This window comes from Rhinolophus ferrumequinum, chromosome 19, assembly GCF_004115265.2.
Source record: "Rhinolophus ferrumequinum isolate MPI-CBG mRhiFer1 chromosome 19, mRhiFer1_v1.p, whole genome shotgun sequence".
NCBI lineage: Eukaryota > Metazoa > Chordata > Mammalia > Chiroptera > Rhinolophidae > Rhinolophus > Rhinolophus ferrumequinum.
This window is the reverse complement of record NC_046302.1, coordinates 60,204,367-60,231,027: the sequence shown is the minus strand read 5'-3', so window position 1 is coordinate 60,231,027 and position 26,661 is coordinate 60,204,367. Positions and strand designations below refer to the sequence as shown.

Sequence of the window (26,661 nt, the reverse complement as noted above, 5' to 3'; positions counted from 1 at the left end):
TTTGCTCACCCCCAGCTCAAGTCAGACCAGACGGGCCATGGAGGCACTCAGCGCACACAGAGCCCCAAACGCATTCGGACCCGGTTCTGGGGGAACACGTGTCACCGTGGGGCTGCCGTGGAAGCACGAGGAGTCAGCCAGGTCGAGCAGGCCTTAGCTCAGGACCTCCCACACATGCCTGTGCCCACTGTTGACACACGGGAGCCAGGAGCCCCCCCAGACAGGCCCGGACTGAGACGGGGAGCTCACCGCACAGCCTGGGGGACTGTTTGGGTCACACGTGTAAACACGTCACCACTCACCACACACACACACAGCACCTGTGAAGGATAAAACATGTGAACTCGTACAAATCGTGATAAAAACCTGCCACCATGAAGATAATATTCTGAAAATGTTCAAGTCGGAAGACTCTCATGTGATTTCAATGTCTCAGAAAGCAGAAAAGAGTGAGCTGTGCCCTGAGCACGGCCCACACAGACGTCTTCGGGTCTCTCCTGGCTGCCACTGCTGCTGCCAACGATCCAGCAGCACGGTGTGCTGTGAGCCGTGTGGAGACAGGGCTGGGGGTGTGAGCGAGCCCGACATCTGAGAACTGAGGACGGAAGCTGCCCGCCACTCCAGGGCACTCATCTGCCCACCCTCACGCCGCTCCCCCTCCCCCAGGCCCTTGCACCCCTCACCTGGGGCCCCGGCCATCCAACGTGCTCCTTTCACTGGGTGGCTTCAAGTCAAGCGTGTGCTCCCTCTGGGCCCTGGGGGTCCTGGGCTCCCTGGGCCGAGGCCCCTTGTCCCGCTCCTCCTCCTGCTCTTCCGGCTTCTTCTTTTCGCTGTCGCTGTCGTCACTGCCTTCTCCTAGGATGTCATCCACCTGAGAAAGGGCAAGAGTCAGGACTCACACATCAGCTCTCTAAGCGTCCAGGCCTGGCCCCTCCTGGGGGGTGAAAACATCGCCAACATGAGTGATGCACAGACGCCACTCCCGTGAGCACATACACATTCCAGCACAGCTTCCGCGGGGATGTGCATTCAACCCGCTTCACGTCCAACACGGGACTGCAGCTGGACCAACCGACAACAGCGCTGAGGCTCGCGGGTGGGTCACTGGAGGGAGAGGCACCCTGGCCATCCCATCCTCCGAGGGGACAACCCCTAACGGGGATTCAGCTCTCGCGGGGAGCACGCTTTACAGTGAATGGCGGGGCATTGTTGTAGAATGCGCCAGGCCACTGAGTCACCCCGAGTCTGGGAGGGGTGCCCACGAGAGGGCGCCTGTGCTTGTTTTCCCTGAAAACCTTAGGCCTGACCATTTAGGGACCTGCCCAGTCAGGGCGCCGGGAGCACAGTCGTGGGGAGGCGGCCAGCAGGACAGCGGGAGGGACAGGACAGAGGCTGGCGGGGTGGCACTCTTTCAGCTCTCTTTGCCAGGCCATCCGCTTGAGCAGCGCGGCAGCGGGCTGTCATTGCCCCAGAGGACGAGGCTGGGGGCTCGGATGGCAGAGCAGGGAGGGTGAGCCAGGCCCCTGCACTGCACACGCACAAGCACAGGAGACGAGGAGCGAGGCCCCCTCGGCCATGGTGCCCGCCTCCAGCACAGCCCGGCCTCCAACTCCGTGACTGGGGAGAGTGCCGAGACAGGAGCAGAGTCTCAGCTGGGTCCTGCCCTTCACCTGCTGGACGTGGGGAAGGCTGGGGCGTGTGCTCAGCTCATGAGAACCCTGCCTTCTTGCAGCGCAATCACCCACCTCCAGCAGAGCCCCCAGCCAGGGAGGGCGCAGGACCTCCTCGCCCAGCTGGACCCTGCAGTCCTTCCCACCTGCCCCGGGGGCTCTCTGGGCGCCCGGGCCACTGCCTGCAGTGGGCCTAGAAGCTTCCCTGTGAGTGCTGTGGGGCTGTGACAGGCTGCAAGGACACAGTGACACCACTGAAGTTCCGACCAGAACAGAGCAGCTCTGACCAGAAACCATCGGGCACACGAAGGAGCTCGTGCCGATGTCAACTCCTTCAGGTTCTGGGCCTCCAGCGTCAAGCAGGCACAGACAGCAAAGCCTGAGCGCACACATCACAATGGAGAAACACTCTGACCGCCAAGTAACTACACCAAGTGGTGGCTTTATCCTCAGGTCACCACTTTCAATGCCACGCACCGTTGTCGGCTCACTCTTCAGCTAAAGGCAGCTGGTTAGCTCTGAGAAGTCACTGGCACATTTAGTGAACCCATTTATTCTACTTTGATAAGCAAACCTCCTATTAGAATCCCCTATTAAATCCTGTCTGGAATACTTACGGCCTGTAACTCTGCATCATGCCTTTGCAAGAGGAAAAAGGAATTTAAAAATCAGGCATTTTAAATGTGACTGCCAAGTGCACAATCTCGGCGGCTCAGAGGTCAGGACGCGCCCCCCTCACCCTCATTAGTAATGTGCCCCCAACCAGAACGGGTGCCCTGCCGCCAGCACCCGGCATCCAGCAGACAGCTACCGTGCCCGCGGGCGGCTCTGCCAACTGCAGGCTAGATGCCGACACGAGCTGTGCAGCCACACTCAAGCCAGGGCTGCACCGTGACATGTGGGCTCGTGCCGCCACCTGCCTCCCTCAGCCCCCTTCACTCGCGTACGTGTGCCAGGGCTCCTTCACAAACGTAAGGCAAATAGTTTTAAGTCTTACGGAGAAACTTAAAACCAAGTGTGTGAAGAGAAAAACAAAATCCCCTGTTACTAAGTGCCGAGTCTCCCAAACAACAGATGCTGCGAGATGTTCTCACCGTCTCCCTAGAAGGTGCAGACCCACAGACAATCGGTGACACTGCGGTGACACAAGGCAGCGGAGAGAATCAGTGAGAAGACGTGGCGACAGCACAGGGCAGACCCCACAGGGAGGGGGGCTGGGCCTGCGGGTGCCGCACCCCCACTCCAGGCCCCACTGTAGCCCCGGTTCTCAGACTTTCCTCTTCCCGCCATTCCCTTACTTATAGGAACCTGTAGGAGAGGGGATCCGACAAATGTGGGCAGAGTCCCTCCCGGCCTCGCAGACATTATTAGTTCATTGTGATAAACACTGGTTGAGATTAGAGAGGGAAAAAGCCTGTATCTCGGTGACTCTGGGATAACCGTTGGGGGGGGGAGAGCATATAAGCACATACACAGGTGAACGAGCCGCCGTAGGGAGCTTCCTCCCACAGGCCACCGTCCCGATGCCAAGTACATGAACTGCAAGCTCCAGCCTCAGAATGGACTAGTGCACTCCAACGACACCAGCTTTATGAAAGGCACCTGGACCCAACACAGATGTAGTTCTCTCCTTGGTCAGAAGAACAAACACCCTTGCCCTTCTCTCTAATATGCTGCACTCAGTTAGTAAAACTGGAAGCGTCTGGATACATGGAAGTTACCTCCCTCGAGACGTGCAGACCAGGGAACAGGAGGCAGACTGAGCAGCCTGTGCGGTCTGCCCAAGTCCGTCTAAGTCTTTAAAGCAAGCATGCCACCACCACCAAAGGCCTGCTCACAGGGCTGCCGTGGGCCTGGGAGGTGGCAGTGGGACGAGGCCCGCCCCCGCCCTCGGCCCACGCTGGTCCTCAGAAGACAGCCTGGGAGGCCGGGTCTCAGCGGAGCTGTCCGCTCCCAGCAATTCCTTCCCGGAACTGCGGCTGCGGCCCCTGCTCGTCCGCCGGCCGACCTGGCAGCACCACAGGGACAGGCACTCTGGAAAATGAGGAGTCAGTTATGACACATGTCCCCCTCCTGTTATCATCACATTAAAATACCCATAATATTAAAGCATCCTCTTTAGCCAACTTTCTCATAAAGGTCAGTGTGTGAATCATCCCAAGGCCTCGAAGTTCGTGACAGTTACTTACACAAAGGAGTGGCCGCCTGCGTCCTAAGATACAACACATGTTAAGACACAGAATTCGGCTTTTTTTCTTTTTTTGGGGGAGGGGGAGAATCACCCACAGACGCCTGAGTCTCACAACATGATTAGCTGGTCCACGAACACCTGCCCAAACGGAAGCAGGCTAACAGAAGGGTCCCTTGGCAAGTCACCTGGTGTCCCTGCCCCATCTCAGAGCTCGGTCCCTGCCAGGGAAAGTGCCGACCTCACGCTGACAGTGAGGCGGCTCTGGCCACGCATACTGAGCCTGGTCAACCAAGGTGAAGGTCGGCGAGGAAACAAACAGTAAAGCTTTGCAAACACCGAGTGCTCGTGAAACACGCACAGGACACACAGGGTCAGACTCACAAGACCCACTGTGGCGTGAAGACTGGGTATGACCTTGTGTTTGCACTCCTGACTTATCTGAAATGTTCCTCAGGGCCCTTCTCCACCGTGGCACTTTCCCCAGAGCCTGCTCTGGCCCCAGGGGACAAAGGAGCCAAAAGGAGTGACACACAGTGCGGACCACGCGACCCTGGTTTCACGAAATTCTGTAACTGGCCAACCAGCGTGGAGCAGCAGGACGCAGCCACGTTACGCCCTTCACCAGGTGTGAGAGGTCGTCAGCCATCACTTCTCCAAGTGTTTTTCCTACCCAACCTCTGTCCCCGCTTCTGGGGCTCCGATGACACCAACGCAGAACTGCTGACCCTGACCCGGTGCCCTCGAGGCTCACGTCTCCCCACCTCTGTCCTCACAGAGCTGCAATTTCGATGTCATCTTCAAGGTCAGTGCGTCTCCTCATCATCTCCATCCCACTGGCCTCCTCCCGGTGACCTTCAGAGTTTGCTTAACTGAGTGTGTCTCCAGTCTGCATTCACGCCAAGGCTGCCCCCTGCCTCCAGGGTTTGTCTGACAATCCCATGTCTGGGCTGACCTGGGGCAACTGCTGTTCTTCTCTTGGGAATCTGCCCGTTGCCTGTTTTTGACCACAGAGTAACGTTCAGATTATTAGCCCTGGACGTGTCGAATATTACATTAGAAACGGAGAACACGGCTTTTGTGCTTTAGTGTGTGACCAGCCTGGTTAGGTTACTATGGAAAGTTCTGTCCTGCCTTCTGTCCGTCCCACGCCCTTGGTTTCCACAGCAGGTCAGGTCTCATTGTCTGTGACTCATTTCTTTGGTTCTGTTTCACATCTGTGTGCTCGATGGTGAGCCTGGGGCGTGGGCCAGCCAGTACGCAGAACGAAGGGTGAGACAGAGCTATCGTACAGGTCTGTGTGGCCCTGGGGCAAACAGACAGCAGAAATAAATGACAGGGTGCCCTCACCCTCTTCGCCCTCAGGCTCCGCTCCCCGGACCCTGTGTTTCAAGCACCTGCCCACCGTGGCAGGATCACTCCATGAGCCGGGAGAGAAAGAGAAACTCACCCCAAACAAAAATAAGGGTCAGACCCAGACACAGGGGGAAAAACGCCAGGAAGTCTACTACCACACTGGCTCTCCCCAAGTGCCCCACGGCCCCATGCGGGGACCCCCGGCGTACTGCGGCTCCTGCTCTCTGAGGCTGGCCCCCACACGGCCCAGCACAGCCTGCCCTGCTTCTGTTCCCCACACAACAGCATGCTGTCCTTCCCCTTGTCAAGTCTCTTCTTAAAGAAGCGACTGGTTCTCTGAGTATGTAGGGCTGATGCCTCGTGATCTGGTTCTAAGAGCAAACCTCATGTTTCGTATGGAATTAAACCTTTCATGTTTAATTCCTACTTCTCGTAATTGCTACTCCAAAGTGGAACTCGTCTTCGATTTTAGAGCCTGTAACCCACCGTCCTACAACAAACACTTCTCATCAACCTCAGAGAAGGACACAAACGACCAAGTTCAAGTCTGTGGCCAGTTCAAGGTGGGTCAACAAAGAGAACGAGAAGGAGCAAAAATGGCATCAATTTCTAACGAGCAGCCAGTAAAAGAAGACACGGTGTGTGGGAGGCGGGGAGCCCCTGGGAACAACATGGGACACACGAGCACGTGTGCACACGTGCGAACAGACCAGAGAGGGCCCGGGCGGGGCAGGCACCCGCAGCCACGCGGTGTGCTCCCTTGGAGCGGGGAACACGCTGAGGACAAACTGTAAGTGTGCCCGAGGGGAGGGCCGGGGGGGAGGGCGCACGGCCTGCAGTTCGTTCCTCCTACCCCTCAAGTCCCCCCCGTTCAGCTGCCTGGGCCGGCCCTGCAGCCCTGAGCAGGTCCCCCGCCAGCTGCACCCCCCACAACACACATCCTGCCCCCAAACCTGCTTTTCAGCCTTCGAGCAAGCCCTGAGGCTCCTTCCTGTGCTTTTCTTGTGTGTAGGAGCCCCGTATGCTCACCCACCCCGGGAAAGGACACCTCCAGAAAAGTCACAGGTGGAGTGGAAGACAGCTTTAACCCTCAGAGTGACACTGGGTGAAGGAAACGTGAGGGCCACATTAACAACCATCCCACCGCGTGTCCCTGAAAATAAGACCCAGCCGGAAAATAAACCTGGCAGATTTCTCAGGATGACATCCCCTGAACATAGGCCCTAATGTGTCTTTTGGAGCAAAACTTAATATTAAGACTTGGTCTTATTTTCGGGGAAACGCGGTATGAACACAAACACTCACCAGCATGGACATGTGGCATCTGCCTCCCACCATCCCCAAAGCTGCTTGCTGGGCAGCTGCCAGAAGAACCTGTGTGGGGACACTCCCAGAGAGAAGTTTCCAGGCTCGCGGCCTCCCATGGAAAGGTGCTGGCTCGGTTATTAGATGGCCATCAGCTGTGACTATTTGGCCATCAGATGTTACCGGTTAGCCATTAGCCACTAATATAACTGCCGTGGCTACACCAGGCGGTTGGTTGTTTGGCAGAGACAAGTGGACGGCAGATTGTGGATCGTGTGGCTCCTGCCTCCTGTGTCTCCAACCCAGCCGCCAGGGAGAACATAGTGGTATGACTCCCCTACCTATGGCTCCGTGGGAGTTCCTTTTTGGCCTCACCATGTCCTGCATTCTTGCGCAGGGAGCGGGAGCTGAGATCCCGCATGACAACCTGCTTCATGTCAACGTTTAGGGGCCGGTGGGGACTGTGCTGCGGTGTTCAGAACACAATCATGACAGGCGGAACCAGCCGCCATGCACCACAGATCCACCAGCAGGGCTGGAAAAGCAGCTCTGAAGACCCCCGCGTACGCCGGCACCCAGGCTGCAGTGTGACGGCTGCCGGCTGATGTCACCCTCTGGGTCCCCGGCTCCGAGAGACTGCCTGGAGTGCTGATAAAACAGCGAGAGTGAGTCCACGGGCAGACACCGGTGCACGCGTTCTGTGACCTCTCGGGGTCCCTCAGGGCACTTCCTGACTTGCACCAAACGCCCTTTCACCCAACAGGTAGCAAATCTACGCCCCCACTTCACTAACGACACTTGTTAACATGTGCAGACAGGAAACGAGGCATGAGCTCTCTATGCTCACAGACACACTTACAAATGCAACAAAGTGTTGGCACTATGCGACAGTCCACAGTCTCACAGGACAGGAGGAGCCCATGCTGCTGGACAGACGGCTGCCACCGCGTGTGACACGTGGGCTGGGCAGTGCCCTCACCACCGCCGTCTGAGCCCTGCAAACACTGATGGCACTCCCAAGCTTGGCAAAAAGCTGTTTCTGTACGAACAACAATATACAAAGTGTGACCATTTGCACCAAACAGGTAATCACACTACATGCATATACTTTTATAATTCTTTGCAAAATGCAAACAGAGATCCGTCTCACACCCTGGGTTTGCAATGCGGATCTAAAAAGCAGGCACGCCACCTGGTGCCCAAGGACAAGTATCTTAATAAACACGCACTTGGGGAGCCGTGGAAGTCCCAGAACAATACCGTCACCCGTGAGGTGTGCTGCCTGGGTGAGAGCAGGTGAGCTGCGTTTAAAGAGAGAGCTCTGGCAGCAGAACAAAGGGGGGACGGAAATGGTGGGACCCGGGCTGCTGGGGGGCTGGAAGAGGTGTCTGGGCTAGGACACCCTGGCCCTGGAGACACCAGATGTGGTTTTGACACTTTCCAGCAGGTGAGGACACAGTAAACCAATCTCCTGTCAACACTGGTCACAGCATATCTGAAGAGCCCCCTCTGGTGGATTAAAATACAACTACAACAGGCTTGGAGTCACGGCACAGGTGAGCGCAGGGCCCTGGGACACAGTTCAGGTGAGCGAGCTCACATTTCACAATCGTATCTCCAGGGAGCTTCCAGTCACTGCAGTGAGTAAAGAGCACTGCCAGTCACTACAAAACCAGCCCAGGTGACCGGGGTAGATTTCACAATGCCTACAGCTTAAGTATATCTGAAATACGTGTTTTTAGCAGACAACCCACTGCAGGAACTCATGCAAAAGACTAAATAATCACTGGCTGATGAATCAAGCCTGAATGTGCCCGAAGCAGCCTATCTGAGTGAAGTCTCCAGTGGATGTACTATGGAAAGCAGAACAAAGCTGGGAAAGCAGTGATGGGATCCTTCAGGATTCTATCCTGAGTCACCTCCAAGGGGTAAGAACCACCTCTACACAGCAGACACAAGAGTCCCCGGACACTCCAGCGGACACAACAGTTCTCTGACAATGGGTCCCAGTTTCCAAGAAACCTGGGGCTTGTCTCCCAGAACCTATTCCAACACTTCCTCCGAGTGTCACGCTTTCCTCTGCTCCCCCAGTGGCGAGCAGCACTGAGCCCGCCTGGAGAGGCTGTGTTGTGACAGGCGAGTGGGGAGCACAGCGGACCTCTCTGCACTTTCCCTCTGTACAGCCCCCTTTCTGAACCCGCTCCTGGCGTGAGTGCAGAGCTCCTCGTGGACTCAGGAAGTGGAAGGAGACTGCGCTTCCTCTCAAGGTCTCGCAGAACAAGGGCTGCGAGGCCAGCGGCACCGACACGACACAACGCAGACAGCGGTGCCGAGCTGCTGTGGAGGCTGCGCCCCAGGGCCACGTGTGTCTCCTCCGGTCAGGCTGGAGCTGTGCTGTGCAGTGGCCTGAGGCTGGGGCATTGGGAAGGGGCGACAAACCTGCCGTGCTCCCCCTCGCAGGGGCAACTGAGGGATGGGCTCCAACGAGGCGGGCCCGGAGGACCGGGAGAGCCAGCAGCTGCCCCCCTCATTGCCCCTGCACCACGAGCAGCCAAGTGTCCCTTCAGTGATGCCAGGAGGCCGCCAGCCCAGAAGCAGTGCCTCTAGCAGCCAGGGGCACAGGGCCAGCGTGCTTCACTCAATTTTAAGGGAGAGTGAACATCTCTTCTCTCAGCTGCTTGGGGCGTCTCCATGGGGACCCTGCCCTATGTCATAAAGCTGTGGGAATGGCAGCCAGGCCATCACTACACATCATGCCATGGAGAAAAGGTGTGGACACCCCCCAGACTCCAGGAGCCCAGGAGCGGAGGGCAGGTCGGCTCCGCTGAGGCGGCACACACTGACCACAACCCCACTTCCTGGGTCACCCGCTGCCCACACACACGCGAGTAAGTTCTCGCTGAGACTCAAACAGAAGCCGAGTCTCCCGACACCCCCAGACCGTCTCCCATTTGTAACACAGCGGCCCCAGGTTCCCTGGGATGGAGCCCGGGACGGCTGTCGCCTTCCATTCCTCTTGTTCCCGAAAGCAGTACCTAAAGTTTTAAGGCTAATTTTTATTTCTGTAAGAAAATTAGATTTCAGAGTGAGAGTGACATTTAACTCTTATTTGACATTAGGATTTCAATCTCTCTGATAGGGAACAAACAAGAGCCCAAAATGTCATCGCTACCTGACAAACTGGACAGGGCGTCTGCAATGGTCACAGCAGCAAAGTCACCCCACAACAGATCTGGAGGACAGATGGCGGCCAGGAGGAAAGTAGTGAGGGCCCCAGGGGTCCTTCCTCCCAGGCCTTTCTGGGGAGCGGGGGGCGTCCCCCAGATGGGACCTCCTACCCAGGTCTGGGCATAGAGAAGACATTTTCCTGAAATGGAAAGAGCTCGTGTACTAACTAACTAAGCATCTGTCAGGCCACCAGAGGAATCCGGCTCATCCGAAATCAGGGTTCAGCCATCACACGACAAACTATCGTCTCCTGCTAATCTGAGGTTCCGGTAAGACTACACTGAATCCAGCCATTGACCCTTTCCTGCTGTTGCTGAAAATAAACTGAAATCCTGCCTTCCTCCTAAGCGCTCTCCCAACGCTCCCAATGAGAACCGAGTGACCTTCTGCAGGCCCGTGTGCCGAATGGGTGCGCACTGCGGCCGGTGGTCTGTCTCTAAGATGACGGGGAGGAGCTCCCGTGTCAGCCAGGAGCCTGGTAGGGCCTAAGCACCGCTGTTTACTTTCTCTGCGTCAGCCCTTCAATCAGCAGCCACCCAAGAATGACAGCGTACTAACAATCTACAGACCAAGGGGCCCGGCCTGTGACAGGAGGTGGGGGCGTAAGGGCTGGGACACAGGGCACACGGGCTGAGGGCAGGCTGGGGTGGGAACTTCTGTTGTTTTAAAGGGGAGCCAGGAGACAGACAACAAGACTATCCAATTCTCTGTAGTCAGTCTGGGTCCTGAGGAAGCACCCACTGTATTTAATCAAATTCAAAGTGGATGCAGGCCCCACGGTCGTTATCCCCACCATCAAGCACCGGAAAACAAGCCCCACATACGCTGCCTACGACAGTGGTGTGGCCGTGAGACCACGGGAAACCACGCTGTCATCATGTGTTTAAACTCCATACTCTCGAGCAGGGGGGCACCGGATGGCCACCTGCACGGCCACCCTGCACGGCCACCCTGCACGGCCAGGGCCGGGGCTGTCCTGGGCTCTGGCAGCTGCTTGGCAGCATCCCTGAGCCCCGCCTGTGTGATGCCAGGAGCACCCCCGTTTAATGACAACCCCAGACGCTGTCAGGCACCCTTGGGGTAAGGCAGGGAGTGGGAGGGGCGGGGAGGGCCCCGCCGAGAGTCACAAACCTGACTTAATGCCAAATGTTGCGACATCGATACATCGCTTGATACTGTTGTCAGTCTTTTAATAGAAATGAAAGTGCTAGTCCCAAACACGCAGGCGCCATGAGCACGTTCAGACCTGTTGGTGCGACGGGTCCTGGTGGGGCTGGCCACCAGGACGAGTGCCGCTGAGGGCACCGGCCCTGCGGCCGAGGGGCTCACCTCTTTGTCCATACTCTCTAAATCCTCCTTACACAGAGTGTACAGCGGCAGTGTCTCTGACATGCTGGGCTGTCGCTTTCTTCTAGAAGGACCAGGCTGCTCTCCATCTGGGTTATCTGGCCACTCTTCACCAAACTGCTGCTGATGTGGCTGAACGGCTCTGAAATGAACATTTCAGGTCCCACATGAGGAAGGTCAGTTTGAATTCACCTTTCCAGCCCTGAATCAGACTCCTGACTCTTGGAACAGGCAAACATACACATACACACAACCAGAGACGATCTTAATTCCAGAAACACTGGGCTCATCTGGTAGCTAACTCGGGTCTGCTGGCTGAGCCGGGCTGAGGGGCAGAGCACGCTGGTTTCCTCCTGTTCAAAGCCAACACCTGACTGCTGTTGACAAACCAGCACCATTCACAGACATCCGTGTGGCTTTGCTCGTTTCAGAACAAAGGGCGATGTGAAGAGAGATGAGGAAAAGTTTCCTAGAAACTGGCAGGAAGGGTGACAGATCCTCAAAATCAGGTTGAGCAAGCCACACGATTAGAAAAACAGAACTATTTCTATACTATCCAGGCTATAAAAACAAGAAACGTGATGGTGAATTTAAGGAACAGACTGACCTGAGTGGAAGTTTAGTCCCCTGTCCACGAAGGACAGGGGCAGGCCATTCCGAGCTGTGTCCACTGTTTGGTCCAACTATGAAATAGGAACCTAACAAGCCAACCAGGAAAGACCCAGGATGCTTGCGCCCTAGAGCCAACTGCACTCACCCCCCATTTGTCGATTTACATTAATTACAGTTCCATTTAAAACAGTTTCTTAAGGATCCCTGTGCGTACAGTTTCACCTCAACCTGTCAGATCTCATGCATACACTTTCACAGATGTTACCACCATCGGAATTACAAGGACTCGTGCAAGCTGCTTGGTACACTCTTCTCTGAGTGGCTGTTCTGGAGTTGGTTGCTCTGTGGGGTAGGGAACCGGGCGAGGAAACCTCTAGCCCCACCGCTGTCACCCACCACGAGTCCCCTCACTGAGATACTGACCATGTCAAAATAAACTCATATTTTGAAGAAAAATGAGGGAATTAAGTCTAACCACAAAATTAAAAAGTAGCAATTGTATTAAGCTAACCATGTATCTAATGAAAAATGAAAAACTAACAAATACATTAAGTTAACCATATATCCAAATAAGGGAAGTTTTTTTTAACCTGGAAACATGAAGGACTACCTAAAAAGTGTTGATCTCCGCTTATTCACAAGTCAGACTACAGTGGACCCTTGAACAACACGGGTTGGAACTGCAGGGGTCCATCTGTAGGTGAACTTTCTGTTTCTGACGTGCAGCTGGGAGTCCGCAGACATGGGGGCTGCACTGATCTCGCCACTCGACGTGGGGACTTGAGCACCCGGATTTGGGTACCTGCGGGGGGTCCTGGAACCCACCCCCATGAGTGCCCAGGGACAACTTAAGTTTTTGGGCAGTCAAGTTATATGCGGATGTTCAACTGCACAGGGGTTGGGGTCCCTAACACCCACATTGTTCAACGGTCAGTGCCCTGAAGTGCTAACAGCTCCGGTGCCTCACTTTACTTTTTCCAGCGTGGATACAGGACACGTTTCAGTTCACACCCACTGACCGGGTGTTTGAAAATGAATATGGAAAAGCAGCAAAAACAAATATATATTTCCCCCATCAGAAGAGTGGTTTCCTAGTTGTAACAAAAACCCGAGACGTGAGGCCAAGCACACCCGTCTTCGGAAGCTGCCCAGGAGGCCCTGGGACCTCAGGCTGCATGGAGCCCGGTCTGCGGCCCGGCGCCAGTGACCATAGCTGGGCTGGCTCCACAGGCACGAGCGCTGGAAAAGGCACAACGCCCTTCGACTTGCGAGACCCTGTGAATCGGTCACCAAACCGAGGGTTCCCGAGACCCCTCAGGGCACCTGCAAGTCGCCCCTTAGCCCACGCCGTGCTGGCAGACCACCTGCCACAGGCGGTGGGACCGCTGTCCTAAGCCGCAGAGGTTCGCAAAGTGCAAACAAGCCACTCTTCTGTGTTTCTTTTTGATTTAGGACAGTTATTTTTCATTAAAAAAGTGTTATTGTATTAACACATAACGTTTCACTATCATTTAAAAATGAGTGAATGAGTATTTTAAAGATGTCTCACTTCTAATTTCTCCCATCATAAGCAGGACCTGTGCTCACTGTGCTTCTGGGGAGGACATGCCTCCCCCCACCCCTGGCGGAACCTGAGACCCTGACAGATACACAGAGGGCTGGACGGTGGACAGAACACAGCCTGCCTGGGACCCCGGGGCCATGAACGGCACAGCAGTGACACTCTCTGGGTCCTTTTCGCTCAGACAGCCCAGGGCTGGCCACCTGGAAACCCCACTTCCTCTATGCTGTGAAGAGAAGAGAGACGTGGGATCTCACTCCCCACCTGCCCCCCGCCCGCAAAGGTAAAACCATACGACAGCTCGACTGTCCCTGATTTTACCAGGAACGTGACCAAACCCACGCAGACACAAAGGCCCATGAGAACACCCCCCAGCCCCTGCACGGGCCGTTTCCTGAGTCCTCGTGCTGTTGAGACGGTGGTGGTGGGGGTGGGTGGTGTTAAGACAGATCCCCTTTTTCTTATATAAAATTGGCCATTTCATCAACTTTAAAAACAGAACTCTCAAAAAGCTGTACAGACATTCGTTAATTTAAGGAGAACACACAGTTTCCTGGATCTACAAGTGAGGCCTATGACAAAGGTTATTTTGGAAACAAGTCGTAGGTGTCCCCTGACATGAGGAACTGGACTAGGTAACGTGCCGGTTCTGCTGCCCAGTTTATATGACCCGCACGACTTAATGGATTCTGTTAACACCGTGTTAAGCCTATGTCTACATGGGCTGGCAATAACGTAAGAAAATTATTATTTTGGTGGAAATCACACTTCCCAGTTCAAAACAGAAGAAAATGTCATCAGAAGTCAACTCATAAGAAACTAACGCCTAGCGTGTTTCCCTTAGAAAAGAAGGCAGAGGTGAAATACCTGTCTTTCTAGTATCACCTGAAACTGGATTACTGCTCTTCACATAAATGAGACACATTCCAGGACAAATGTGTTGTGTAAAAAGGAAGTAAAAAGTAAAAAGGAAGAGCTCAACTTTACTGAAGTTCAACTTAACACCTGTAAGCCTGTCTTCAGATGATCCATGACTTCTCCTCGCTTATCTCCGAAATCCCTAGCCGACTGCCCGGTATTTCGGCAAGGCTGAGTAACCCCCCACCATTTTTGTATCTAATTGTTAAACATCCCCAACACTTCAGACAATATGCCTCTGTTCTTTACACTTAAGGGAAACAAATGATTTTACTTCTGACAGTGTGAAAAGCAGATGCTACCACTTAAGAATCACACAGGCCACCAAATGAAAAATCAAACAGTCCAGAGTTAAGAGCTAACGTATGTGTAGGCTGGATCATAACTGATTAGAAGCCAAGAGACCAGGAACTTCTAGGTTTTTCATAGAATTGTATTGCCAAAGAAACTACAGGCCTGGGGTGACAACAGCTTGTAATTATTTGCCCCGCACTCCTGCCCTCAGGCCCCACCGCCGTCCCGGGAGGCGCAGCCCTTCCCGTGAGCTGCAGCTGACAGCCTTCACCGGGTGCCTCACTTCAGCACACACCTGACATGGCATCACACTTCCACCAACTCAAACTACCACACATTGCAGGATGTAGCCTCCAACAGAAATGGGGCACGTGTGCGAAATGCAACACTGAAAAGGGAGCCTGGCTTCGTGTCCCTTCACTGCTAAATGTAATGCATCAGCGTTACTCTCACGATGTCACCCCAGTTAATCTCGGCAGTGACCATCTCAGTCAGGGTGGTCTCAGGAGGGCTGCCGACCACAAGGCGGGCACTGACTGAGTCAAATGTAGACAGGTACAGTGGACTCCTGAACATGGGCTGGACCCGCGCGGGTCCACCTGGACGTGAATGTTCCAGTTTTGGTCCGTGGTTGGGAGTCCGTGGACGGGGGCCTGACAGTGCACTGATCTCGCCACTGGGTGTGGGGACTTGAGCACCTGGATGTTGGCACCTGCGGGGGATCCTGGAACCCACCCCGGTGGGTGCCCAGGGACAACTTAAGTTTTTGGGCAGTCAAGCCATACATGGATTTTCGACTGTGCGGCTGGGGTCAGCATCCGTAACCCCCGTTGCTCAAGGGTCACGTGTATTAACATTGAAAGGTTCAGGCCATCAAGGACAACTTCCTAAAAACTGGAGTGCTCTCACCTCTGTGGCTGTCATTATTCCTGTTACCCAACAAAAAAAACCCCAATTCATCCTGGGCCCCTCCCCGTTCTGGTGCCAAGGCCCAGTGTCTACCCAGCGGGGGCTTTAGTCTCCCTCCTCACTCGGCACTGCCACCCTCTTGGTGCCGTGAAGTCCCCATTGGGTCCAGGGGACTCTGCAAGGGAGCACACGGCACCTCACAGCTGGCTGCTGAGGGGCTCGGCCACCGTGGTGGCCCACCACAACAGTGGCCCAATCGACATGGAGGGTCACCCCCTCTTGTTGGGAAAGTACAGGAGAAGTCAGGACGTGTCAGAGGACATCTCCTGAAGGACCCACTGTTCCCAAGCTGCTCGCCTCTCCCCCGCCATGTGCACTGCTCCAAAAGGCTCTCCTGGCAAAGCCCCTTCTCAACCGCCTCTGGCCCCCAACCTTCAACATCCCTCCTGGGACCCATGAGGCCACGATGGGCAGGACCGCAGCACCCCACGTCCCAGGGCAAAGCCGAGCCGGGTGCCCAGAAGGGGCTCGAGACACACAGTTGAGTTGCACCCTGCACATATATCTCCCTGGGTCTACTTTCAAACAGAGGAAACTCAGAAACGACGACCTCACCACTTAAGGAGCATTGCAGCAATGAAAAGGAACCCACGCCACACTCTACTTGGGGGCAGGTGAGCACAGCCCATTCTGGAGAACTGAAGCCGATGCACATGAGGAGCCCAAGGACGGGGACGGGGACCAGTGGGAGGCCACCGGCCTCCGAAACGCTCTGGGACACTGACAGCTACGGACCAAAGCCAAGTTTTTGCAGGGTAATCGGGACAAGTCATTCTCAGGTACTGAGGAAGCATTTCTATCCTGACTGTACCACCTCCACAAACATGACGGTCAAGTCCATCACGTGCTCTGGCTGAATCTTCAACGACCAGCAAGCTGGTTAGCTGCCACTTTGGCAAGAACGACTGCCAGACACCTGCTGTGCTCACGTTCCAAGAAAAGACTGCACCTGAAAAATATTTACCTGAACTAACAGGTCACCACCGAACTCTTAGTGGACAGAGGGTGGACAGACTACAGAAGGGGTCCACTATGAAAAATATTTCAAGAAAGGTCTGGGAACAGAGTCCCAGAGAGCAGTTTCCCGGCTCTCAGCCTCACGTGGAAAAGTACTGGCTCGGGCAGCGGATGGCCATCGCTGTGACTGGTTGGCCAACTGGCCACTAATATAACTGCCGTGACTACACTGGTTGGTTGGCTGCTTGGCAGGCAGAGAACCGGACAGCGGGTTGCACATCGTGTGGACCCTACTTCCTGTGTCTCGCCCGGCCGCCACCGAGACTGAGGTGCAGAAAGACTCCTTGTTGGGGTGCTGGCGGATGTTTGCTCCCTGTGTCTCCAACCCAGCCGCCAGCGAGACTAGAGTGGTATGACTCCCCTATCTATTGCTCTGTGGATGTTGTTTTTTGGCCTCACCCTGTCCTGCGTTCTTGTGTGGGGAGCGGGACCAGAGTCCCTGCATGAGGTCTTAGAGTGAATACTATACACTATAAATGATGCAGCAATAATTGCTGCCCACAAAGGGAAACACCCAGCACCCACATATTGAACGAGGGCGAAGAATGGGGTACAGCTCAGTAAGAACCTCGGGAGACACTACGGCCAACGTGGGTACAGTCGCCCTTCATGCAAACAGGCACCACCACCGTCAGAACCTTTTTCTAACCTAAACATTTCCCAGAATGGACAAGGCAAAAAAATCACAAAGACACCGTGAGGCAGGTAAAGAATATGGTGCCAGTCACCACACGTGGTCACTCACCCTCGCTGGCCGCAGTGGGGTGAAAGTGAGGAAACCAGCCTGGCAACACGACAGATGGGACATGACACATGTGACGCCCGAGCTGGACTTAAGGAAGGGTGGGATGCGTCCCCGAGTGGGGCTGCGAATCCCAGCAAAGTTCTGGCAACTACCGGACAGCATTTACTAGATACGGAGATACGCAGGGCCTGTAACTCAGCACTGCCACTTGGGAGGAAACGGAGGAGTGGCAGCTGTAGCACACAGAGGTCACAATGTAACTCTTTAAATGGTGGAGCTCAATTAGTGATGCTGCTTTTAGTTACAGTAACAAACCACCAGGGGAAGCCCAACTCACACTGCCTTAACCCAGGGCGTGTGTGTCCCTCCCGCCGGAGCCCAGGGGTGGGGTCAGCGACAGCTCACCCAGCTTTTGGGGGCAACTCCACGTCCACTCTGAGGGAACCCTGGCTGCTGTCAGGTTCTGAGGTGTCTCCATGGCTGGGGGAGGCCAGACAAGTGAGTCCAGGTCAGTCACTGCCCATCCCTGAAAAGCACCTGGGTGGGGCCCGCCGGGAGAAGGGGTGGGAGGAATGTCACCACCACCAGTGGGCTGCTCGCAGTGCGGGGGGTGCTTTCCAGACAGGAGCAGGGACGTGAGTGGAGGACCACACGAATTTCCAACCAATGGCCACTCTTCAGAAAACAAAACCTCAGAGCCCTCATTTAAATCTCAGACACGGTCCTATGGTTGTCACAAAGTGCTATATGAGAAGGATGTCAACACGGGAAGAGAAGGGGCACACGATGGCAGACACGTCCCGCCCTCCCCTCCCTTCTTCTCCCTGGCCACAGATCCCCTCTCCTCGGCTCCTCTCCCCATTCAGTGGGCCGAATCCACTTAGGTTTCTCTCCTTTATATCCCTATTTACAAGCTGCCATTGCCACCAGCTCCCTTGTCTGGTCTAAGTGTGGAGTGGGCAAGATGGCTGGGGAGGCCAGCTCCCTGCACAGGTACAGAGGGCCAGAGAGTCAGGGGTTAGGTCCAGCCCCTCCCAGGTCAGTGCTCTGCTGGGAGAACGTGGGCCTGTGTCAGAGCACGTGTCTTATCAGCAAAGGAAACCGCTCGTGGCGGGCAGCACTGAGCCCACGAGTGACCCGTGACCACCGACACCCCTGCAGGACATTTCACAGGATAGACCGTGGACTTGTGTGTTCCAGCTTCGGGACCCAAGACAGGACAGAAGAATATGCAAAAACGCCTGCTGTCTAAATGGGTGAGGCGTTTCCACGAGGTGGGAGCCAGAGCCCTCAGCCAGGACGGGGCACACCCCTAACTGCACAGGACATGGTGAGGATGAGCCGGCTACTCAGCGGCAGCCCAGGCGCGCATGCGTGTACCTGAAAGAGGAGTGCTCCGCGTGGACCGGCAGGCAGCCAGGAGGCCCGGGGCCCGCAGAGCCCTTCCGGATGAGCTTGCCCGTGTTGGCGTCGTAGATCCGGGCTTCGGGGCCAGGCTGGGCCCTGGGATGGACGGGCGTTGGGTGGAACAAGGTGGTGGGAAGTGCACCCTGCCTGTCGGGAAAAGCCATCGGGCCGTCCTCCCTGCAGTGAGAGCAGGACCTGTAAGAAAGTGCTGGCACACAGGACGCCCACCGCTCAGGCCCAAGGACTAAGGTCTCCCTCCACCCGAGCTGAGAGCCATGTGGATGAAGTCATGACACGGCCTCTTAAATCCTAGGGCACAAGCACTGGGCACGCAGTGACACCGACCGGCCCCATGCACCGAGGCGGAGCGCGTGCCCCGCCGAGAACGGCAGCGCAGAGTCTGTGTCTGCTGCCGCGTCCATCTCAGACTCCCTCTGAACACATATTCACACTGACCAAGAACAGGAAGTACGTCCAAAGACTTTCTCAACACAAACAGGCCCTCTCACGTATTTCTCGCCTCTTTCCTGCACCCGCCACCTCTGAGTATTTACCACCTGCAGCGTGGCCACCCCCCAGCCCCTGGCTCTGGTCACTGTCCCCCTGGCACACGACTCTATACAATGTTGTGCGGCTCACTACCCACAGCCGTAAAACAAACACACGCAAACTAGGATTTGCTGCGAAAAGCCATCCCGTGTAGAAGAAACACCAGCTGATTTTTTTCCTAGGTGGTCACGGTCACCTATTTAAGACAGCCTGTGTGTGGGGAGCCTGGAGGAGTGGCGGCGGGGCAGCCAGGGCACAGGTGGGCGGGCAGAGGGGAAGTGGCGTCCTGCGCCCCAGCCTCCCTTCCTTGCCTGCACACCAGGGACAATGAGCCTGGCCTACGAAACGCCGTGCATGCAGCTCCAAGCGGAGGCTGGCGGCCGAGGCAAGCTCTCCAGGACACTGGCCTCTGACCGGCGTGCTTGCTCGGGAGAGGCCCCAGGGCACCTGCGGCGTGCTCACCTCTGCGCCTTGCCGCAGTCATCGCTCAGCGGGAACAGCTGCTCGTCCACCTTTTCCCAGCGCTCCAGGCAGCTCCACAGCCAGTCGGGACTCACCACGTGCGGTCGTCCGCACTCCTGCGCCTGGCGCACCTTCTCCGTGCCTGCGATGGAACAGCGGCGCTCAGCTCCATACACTGTGGATGGGCCCCTGTACCGACCGTGTGACACGCACAGGACACCCCACACGCATGTGGAGGCCCATAATTAGCAAGATACTCTCAACAGGTGAGCCCTCAGGCAGAGGCTCCTGAAACATGCTCGTTTTTCAGGAGTCAACGCGGATACTCTGTCCCAGGAGCCCCCTGGGTCTCCCTGGCCCCGCCCCACAGGCAGGCCCCAGGCAGGCCCCAAAGTGGGCCGGCCGCTTACCGGTGCGCGCAGCGATCAGGTGGGTGGCCCTGTCGGGGGCGTCAGGGTCCAGCACCAGCTGCGTGAGGACCTTCGCTCCGAGGGCCGTGGCGTGGTAGTGCTCCCGCGTCTTCTCCACCGGGAAGTTGGTGGGGTGCAGGCCGCTGAATATTACGGCCACATCTGCCAGCACCCTGCTTTTGAGCTCGGGGACGACCTTCCGTATGTCGGGGGCTTCCTGGGCCTCCCCACGCAGGTAGCGGTCGTACCTGGCGTAGTAGTCGGAGTGCACGCGGGCCAGGATTTCCTCCAGGTGGACCAGGTGGTCGTCGGCGTCCGCGTCCTCCTCCTCCTCTTCCTCCTCTACACTCTGGTCCAGAGACTCGCCCACCGTGATGCCCGACTGCTCGCTGTTCTGAGACTCGGTCTCAGCCTCCTTCCTGTCGGCACAACTGCTCCCCAGCCCGCACAGGCCGTCCCGCTCACTGTCCTCCTGCGGCTCCAGCTGGACGCTGGGCACGGGCTCTGAGGAGTGATTCGCCCCCGCCGGCCTCTCCCCACCGGGGCCAGGGGCCCCGCCCTGCGGCACCACCTTCCCGGGGTCCCGAGCAGCCTGGGGCTTTTTCTGGCCCCTCTTCCCCCCACTTTCGCCCTCAGAGGACCGACCCTCTGAGTCGCTGCTGCTCTCGCTATCACTGGACAACTCGAAGTCCAGGTCGCTGCCCACCGAGCTCACAACTGGCCGCTTCTCTGCTGATGTCCGACCGTGTTGCCGCGCACACACTGTGGGCCCCCTGCCATCGGCCAGGGGAATGCGGGCGGCAGGCCGGGTGGCCCTCTCCTCCGCCTGGCTAGGTGGCGGACCATCCCCGTTGAGCTCCCTCGCGGGCTTGCTGAGGCCGTTGCTCTGCTCAACCCCGGCCACCTGCCTGCCCTCCTCTGACTCCTTGGCAGACGGGGCCTGCTCTGCGACGTCCGCACCTTTAGGAGGATGACCCCCTGCATGTGTACACAAGAGTAGAGGTCACTTCTCCCAAAATGGAGTGGCTGCTCCCAAAATGGGAAACCACTGGGTAAAGTCCACGCAGGACGCACCCACTACTGGCTTCGACCACACTGCATGGTGGAGGCGGAGAGTGTGGGTTCAGGGGCCACACGTGCTCACTTTGCTTTGATTCTTATAATACTCAAAGATGCACAAAAGGCCCAGTCCACAGGCCACGCCCTCAGGCCCCACTTTCTGCTGGCCTAGACCTCTAGTTCCAGCTCAGTGGCTGCGATAATAATTGTGTGCCTCAAAATATTTTATTTCAAAATTAAAGGTCACGAGACTCACTTTAAACCCAAACTCTAAATTTTCTTCTGAGATATGGGCTTCACGCTGCCCGAGAGGCTCAGCCACACCGCTGGGCTGATCCTGCGGGTGCAGTGTCACCACCGACGGGCTGGGGCCACGACCCACAGGCCAGTGTCCTCTCTGCAAGGGACGCCACATGCGGCCACCTCCCAGGATCACGCTTTATTTTAAAGAGAACTGGGATGAAAAGCAGTGTTCAGATGTACTAACTTAAGAAGATTTCTTTACTCCTTACTCCACTGGAAAAACGTTCAGGTCAGTACCATAAAAACAAGCCCAAACTGAGACCAAATAACATGCTTTTCCGTGTAACACAAATAAAGTCAACAACCTAACTACTGAAATATGAACAAACAGAAACAAAGTCGACCTTGAATTTAGAGTAGTCATGACAGAAATAAGGAAACAGACAGGAAAGCAAACGCGAACTTCTCTGAGCACCAGAAGAGGGTCACCCACCTTTCTTTCTTGCCTGCAACTCCCGGGACCCAGGGGGAGCATTGATGTCCCCTGTGCCCTGGAAGTAGACGTATTTCTTCACGGTGATCAGATTGGGGGCAAACTTCCAGACATCTTCTCGATCATCGATAATGCAAACCATCGAATCCCCACAAGGAAAGAGATTTCTAGAAGTAAAAATGTATGGGAACTACTAGTACCATTTACAAAAAACAGTTACGATAACATTTTACATGTAACCAATAGACAGGAGACTAATCAGAAACAGATGCAAATGCTTGAAGGACTTTTGTCTAGCTCATATTTAAACTGTTCCAGAGAAAGTAACATTTAAACAGTTACAGTCCTCTCCACTGATACTTCTTAAAGCAGAAGTCAGTACCCTTTCCTTAAAAGGCCAGAGAGTAAAGAATAGTGTGTGGGGGCCACACGCTGGTCCCAGCAAAGCAGCAGAGACAATACTAAATGGAGGGGCGTGGCCATGTCCCAGCACAGCTGTATTTACAAACACAGGTTATAAAATTGCAACCAGAGTCTGCTGACACCTGCTCCCAAAGGTGAGGGCTTCCAGTAAGGGCACAGCCTTGCTCAAACCTCAGCTCTTTGAAATAAACAACCGTTTCGTGCAGTGTGCCTGCATGATGTCGATTTTCAAGTCCAAAAAGGTGACTCCTGTATCCCCCAAAGCTAGGAGGAGACAGGGCGAGTGGAAATGTTAGCAAGGGCCCAAAATGTGACTGCTGGGTACAGGCATCCTGCTTACTGCCCTCACGTGGTCCTGTCCACACCTCAGACTCTCACAGGCAGGCTGGCAGCACTCAAAATTCAAAAGGACGACTGCTTCTCGCCTGCCTTCCAGGACCGGGACATACACCCAGGAGAAATGCCCACCATTGCTCAAGTTCTCAAGCCGCTAATAAGAAGCTACAGCTACCCAGAAGAAAATGTTCACGCGTGCACAATTAACACTGTCTCCCAGGTCTGTTTTCCAGAGGGAAGACATAAGGGAGCTAAGACAGAGCCTGTGGCTGTTGCTTTGCGGCCTGTCTCACTCCAGGAGGCACTGCCAGTGCCTGTCGCTGGTGCCAGGGCTTCTCCAACATGCTCCTTTGGGGTGGCTCTGCCCCTTGGGAAGTCACTGCCACGCTCTCATGTTCCTTTGTCCTCAACCCTCTGCTCACTGACCCTAACTAGCACACACGAGGTCTGTTTCTGAAACAACTACTTGCAGACTCTCCTTTCAGTTCCTACTCACTGGAACAGGTCTCAGTCTGTGTGGACACCCAGAGCTGAACACGGACTGTTAGATGAGGTGGTCGACACCAGCTGTCACTGTCCAGGCTGGTTGAGAGTCACCATCAGTGAGAACAGGTTCTACCAGATCCAGGGTCATAATGGGGCCCTGGCTTTTGGGGTAGAAATGGGGACTTCCTGACTCGGAGGGAGCAAAACATTTCCGAGAATAGAGAGCAGCCTGTCTTGAGGGTGGCACAGCCCTGTCGCAAAGCGCAGACAGGAAGGGAGCGTGGTGACAGGAGGCATGGGCACGGCGAGCAGGCAGATGGGGACATGACCTGCACCTCCTAACCTGCAGGACCAACAGCAGGAAGCTCCGAGGAAATACAAACCCGCACACCAACGCCAAGGCCAAAACACCTTCTTTAAACGCGTGACTCGATGCCCAGCCCACCTTGCTCTCAGGGAAGCTCTGGGCGCTCTTCTGCCACCTTCATCTTCTGTGTCCGTCCCCCAAGGCCTGCTCTCAGCCCCCGCCCCCCACCCTTGTCCTCCTGGGCTCTGACCTCGAGTCCCCCACTGTCTGGACACCCAGGGAGAAGCAGGAGGATGGGGTCTGGTAAGAAGACTGCTGCGATGACAGTGGTGGCAGAAATGGAGAATAAACACAGAATCGCTGCTCTGATGCTCAAAACACAGCCTTTCCAAAGAGAACTGAACAGCAGGTACCAGGGATGAAAGCAGCCGAGTACATACCTAAGGTTCCCAGTTTTGGAAAACGGGTCGATACATTCGTCCCTCGATAATATTCGATGAGAAAAAAGCTTCTTCTCAGGGTCTAAAAAGCCTTTGAAAAGAAAACAGGACAAAGGTCACGCGTGCACGATCCACTGAGGCCTGGCCACACACGGCGAAGCCCATCTCCTCAGGGCGTCACACACAGCATCCCACGGTGGCCGCACACACTCTCCTCACTGCAGACCGCCATCGCTATGGTTCCTTTCCTCTTATTTCACGGTGTTCAGGACACGTTCACTGAATTTCACACAACCTGGAATTTTGTGAGGGACAGACGACGCAGGATGAACAAAGCTCAGTCAGCCCCCCAGGAAGCATAAACACGTGACCAGGTCATTTCCACCCGCCACGCTACGGATGAGTGGTGGTCCCGAGGCGTTGTCTCCTGCACCCTCCATTATTTCTACAGCAAAGGGGTGAGCTGACACCTCAGCAGCACCTTGAATCCCCTCTGCCAACACAGCTCGGGTGTTCTGAACAGCTTTTCAGGTTCCACCCTAGCAGCACTGCCCATGCCGTCGTTCGTTATTGGGCACCATTTCTCTGACCGGTTCATCAGCTAAGCCCGGCCACAGCCTGCTGGACACCCTGAAGTCACGAACTCGACATGTGGCTCACTGTTCTCCACTGTCGGCCGAAACACACACACCACAGTCACACAAGCACTTTGGGCACCTCGGCTCCCGCACGCTGCCCGCATGTGCTACGCTGTAGAGGTTAAATCCTTGGGCCCACTGAGTCATGAGCATCTCATTAACAGAAACGACTTGCTCTCATAGAAGAACTGTTGCAGTGTTTTTACTAGACAAAGAACGTGTAAATTCCGTATGCACACTGAAGCCACTCGATGGCTAACCCTAAAACTCAATAGATTCAGAGCGTCTCTACAATAAAACGAAAAGTCCAAACAAGAATCTTTCTACCCTAACTATACTAAAAATGCACATTCTTTGAAAACGGTGACTTAAAACTAAAAGTTGGTAAAAGAGGAAGCTACAGAAGCAACCAGTTAAAAAGCACGACCAGGTTATCAGATTGAAAGTTGGCCTCCGGTTGTCGTCCGTGAACAACAGAATTGCCTGCATAACCTGCTGGTTCCTTCCAGCCACAACACGAGAGTCGTGGGTAGCCGCCAAGCTCCACCTCCTTGAAGCCCTGGGCCCAGCCCCAGCCCTCACTCAAAGCCACGTGGGTGTCTGTGGACGACGGGCTTCCTCCTGTGTCCTCGCAGGGTGTGAAATGTCATCAGCCTCACCACCCCAGCCACACAGCAGCCGCAGGGTCCCTCTGCTGAGCTGAGGGTCGCTGCACCCACCTCCACTGGGACACCGGCCTCCTTGTGGCATCTTTGCATGTGTTGGAATGTGGGAATTCTAAGGTACAAGGCACAGCTTGGAACGGAGAAGGCTCAGGCTGCCTTTGGGCCTCACTGTCGAGGACCAGGAGACAGCCCTGCAGACGTGCTGACCGGGACGCCCGCAGGTGCTTGCTGAAGCTGGTATTGTCCTGCTAGTGCCTTACGCGTTGACACCGAGAGATGCCCAGGGTCCACAGGGGAAGCCACAGTCCCCGAGGTCTGCACCTGAAGGACTGGACACACTCTTTTCACCTGGGGTGTGAGAACCCCAAAGTCGTCACATTCATCCAGTGTAATCCTGCCTTGCAGGCAGCCACACGCTCAAGGCAAATATGCTGAGTTTTAGTCACAAGATGAATTAACCTGAGTATGTCACTTCTGTGGTCGTGGATAAAACTTCCCACCCAGGTACTAACAGGCAGTGTTAATGGGGGACGTGAAATCACGTCTCCACCAACAGCCAAAGACCAAGACCAGGTTGTGAGGACGACTGAATTTAATGACCAGTGTCTAACATTATGGAGCTGTGACCATGTAACACTGCAGGTACCATCGTCCACCGATGGGTCAGAGGGGCCGGAGCCCAGCAGTCCCTAGCTGATGACACACCCTACACTTTGTCCCCAGCAGGGCTGCCAATCGTGGGCTTCTGCCTCCATGTACCATACGAGCTGGGCTGGCACAGCCTCGGCGTCTGCGCCAGGACGACTGTCACGGTTCTTGTTTCCAAGGGAGAGAACGTTCTGCGTCTGCACCTGCAGTGTGAGTGCAACCAACAGAAGCAGCGTAGCTCCAGGGCTGTTTCCTAACAACCCACACACACCACACCACCTTCAGTAAGTGTACATAGTTTCCTTCCCACGTGGCTGTGGTCCTGACCGACTTCCAAACTGGCCTGCGGTGCTGCGTGGCCGGCCCATCTGGACTGGCCTGTGGGGTCCCAGCAGAGCAGGGAGCCCCTCCTGTGGCCCCAGGAGACAAGGGGCTGAACCCGCAGACTTACTCAACGCTGCTGCCTGGCCGTCCCAGGAAGCCGGTTCTAAGTAAGGCTGGCACTGAGCTTCCTTCATCTTCAAGTAAAAGTCAAGGAAATGAGAACCAAAGCAGTGTGAGTGTTTCAGGCCCAGGGCATGCTGGGCCCGGTTCAAGTCCCCCACTCACCTGCGATAGTGTGTGCGTACAGCCGGCTCCCGAAGGTGAAGACGTGCAGCTCGTACAGCCTGGAGACCTTCTCCAGGAAGGCCCTGCAGTGCGGGCGCAGGCGCGTGTGCAGCATTGGCTCGCCTCGGCCCAGCTGGAAGTGGAGGACGCCCTGCACAGAACGAGTGCCGTCAGGGGAGGCCTAGGCGGCACGCATGCTCCACAGTCAGCACTGGGGCCCGTGGCGGGCAGCCCTACTTGGCACAAATGCTTTGTGCGGCTGAGCTCGACGGGCAT

The 26,661-nt window shown here is 55.7% G+C and overlaps 1 protein-coding gene across 3 annotated transcripts in view; it reads right to left on the bottom strand.

Moving 5' to 3' along the window:
- CTDP1 (CTD phosphatase subunit 1) overlaps nucleotides 1–26,661 on the bottom strand; it is a 42,840-nt gene that overhangs the window by 6,748 nt on the left and 9,431 nt on the right. For 2 of the 3 annotated variants that reach the window (XM_033087198.1, XM_033087199.1), the window contains exons 5-12: nucleotides 26,386–26,536; nucleotides 23,826–23,916; nucleotides 21,834–22,000; nucleotides 20,039–21,016; nucleotides 19,629–19,770; nucleotides 18,591–18,794; nucleotides 11,077–11,236; nucleotides 684–871 (exon numbers count right to left, since the gene is read on the bottom strand). In XM_033087198.1, coding sequence (XP_032943089.1) covers nucleotides 684–871; nucleotides 11,077–11,236; nucleotides 18,591–18,794; nucleotides 19,629–19,770; nucleotides 20,039–21,016; nucleotides 21,834–22,000; nucleotides 23,826–23,916; nucleotides 26,386–26,536 — 2,081 coding nt within the window. Of the gene's footprint in view, nucleotides 1–683; nucleotides 872–11,076; nucleotides 11,237–18,590; nucleotides 18,795–19,628; nucleotides 19,771–20,038; nucleotides 21,017–21,833; nucleotides 22,001–23,825; nucleotides 23,917–26,385; nucleotides 26,537–26,661 lie in introns of those variants that run through there. The other variant, XM_033087200.1, reaches the window with a different exon arrangement.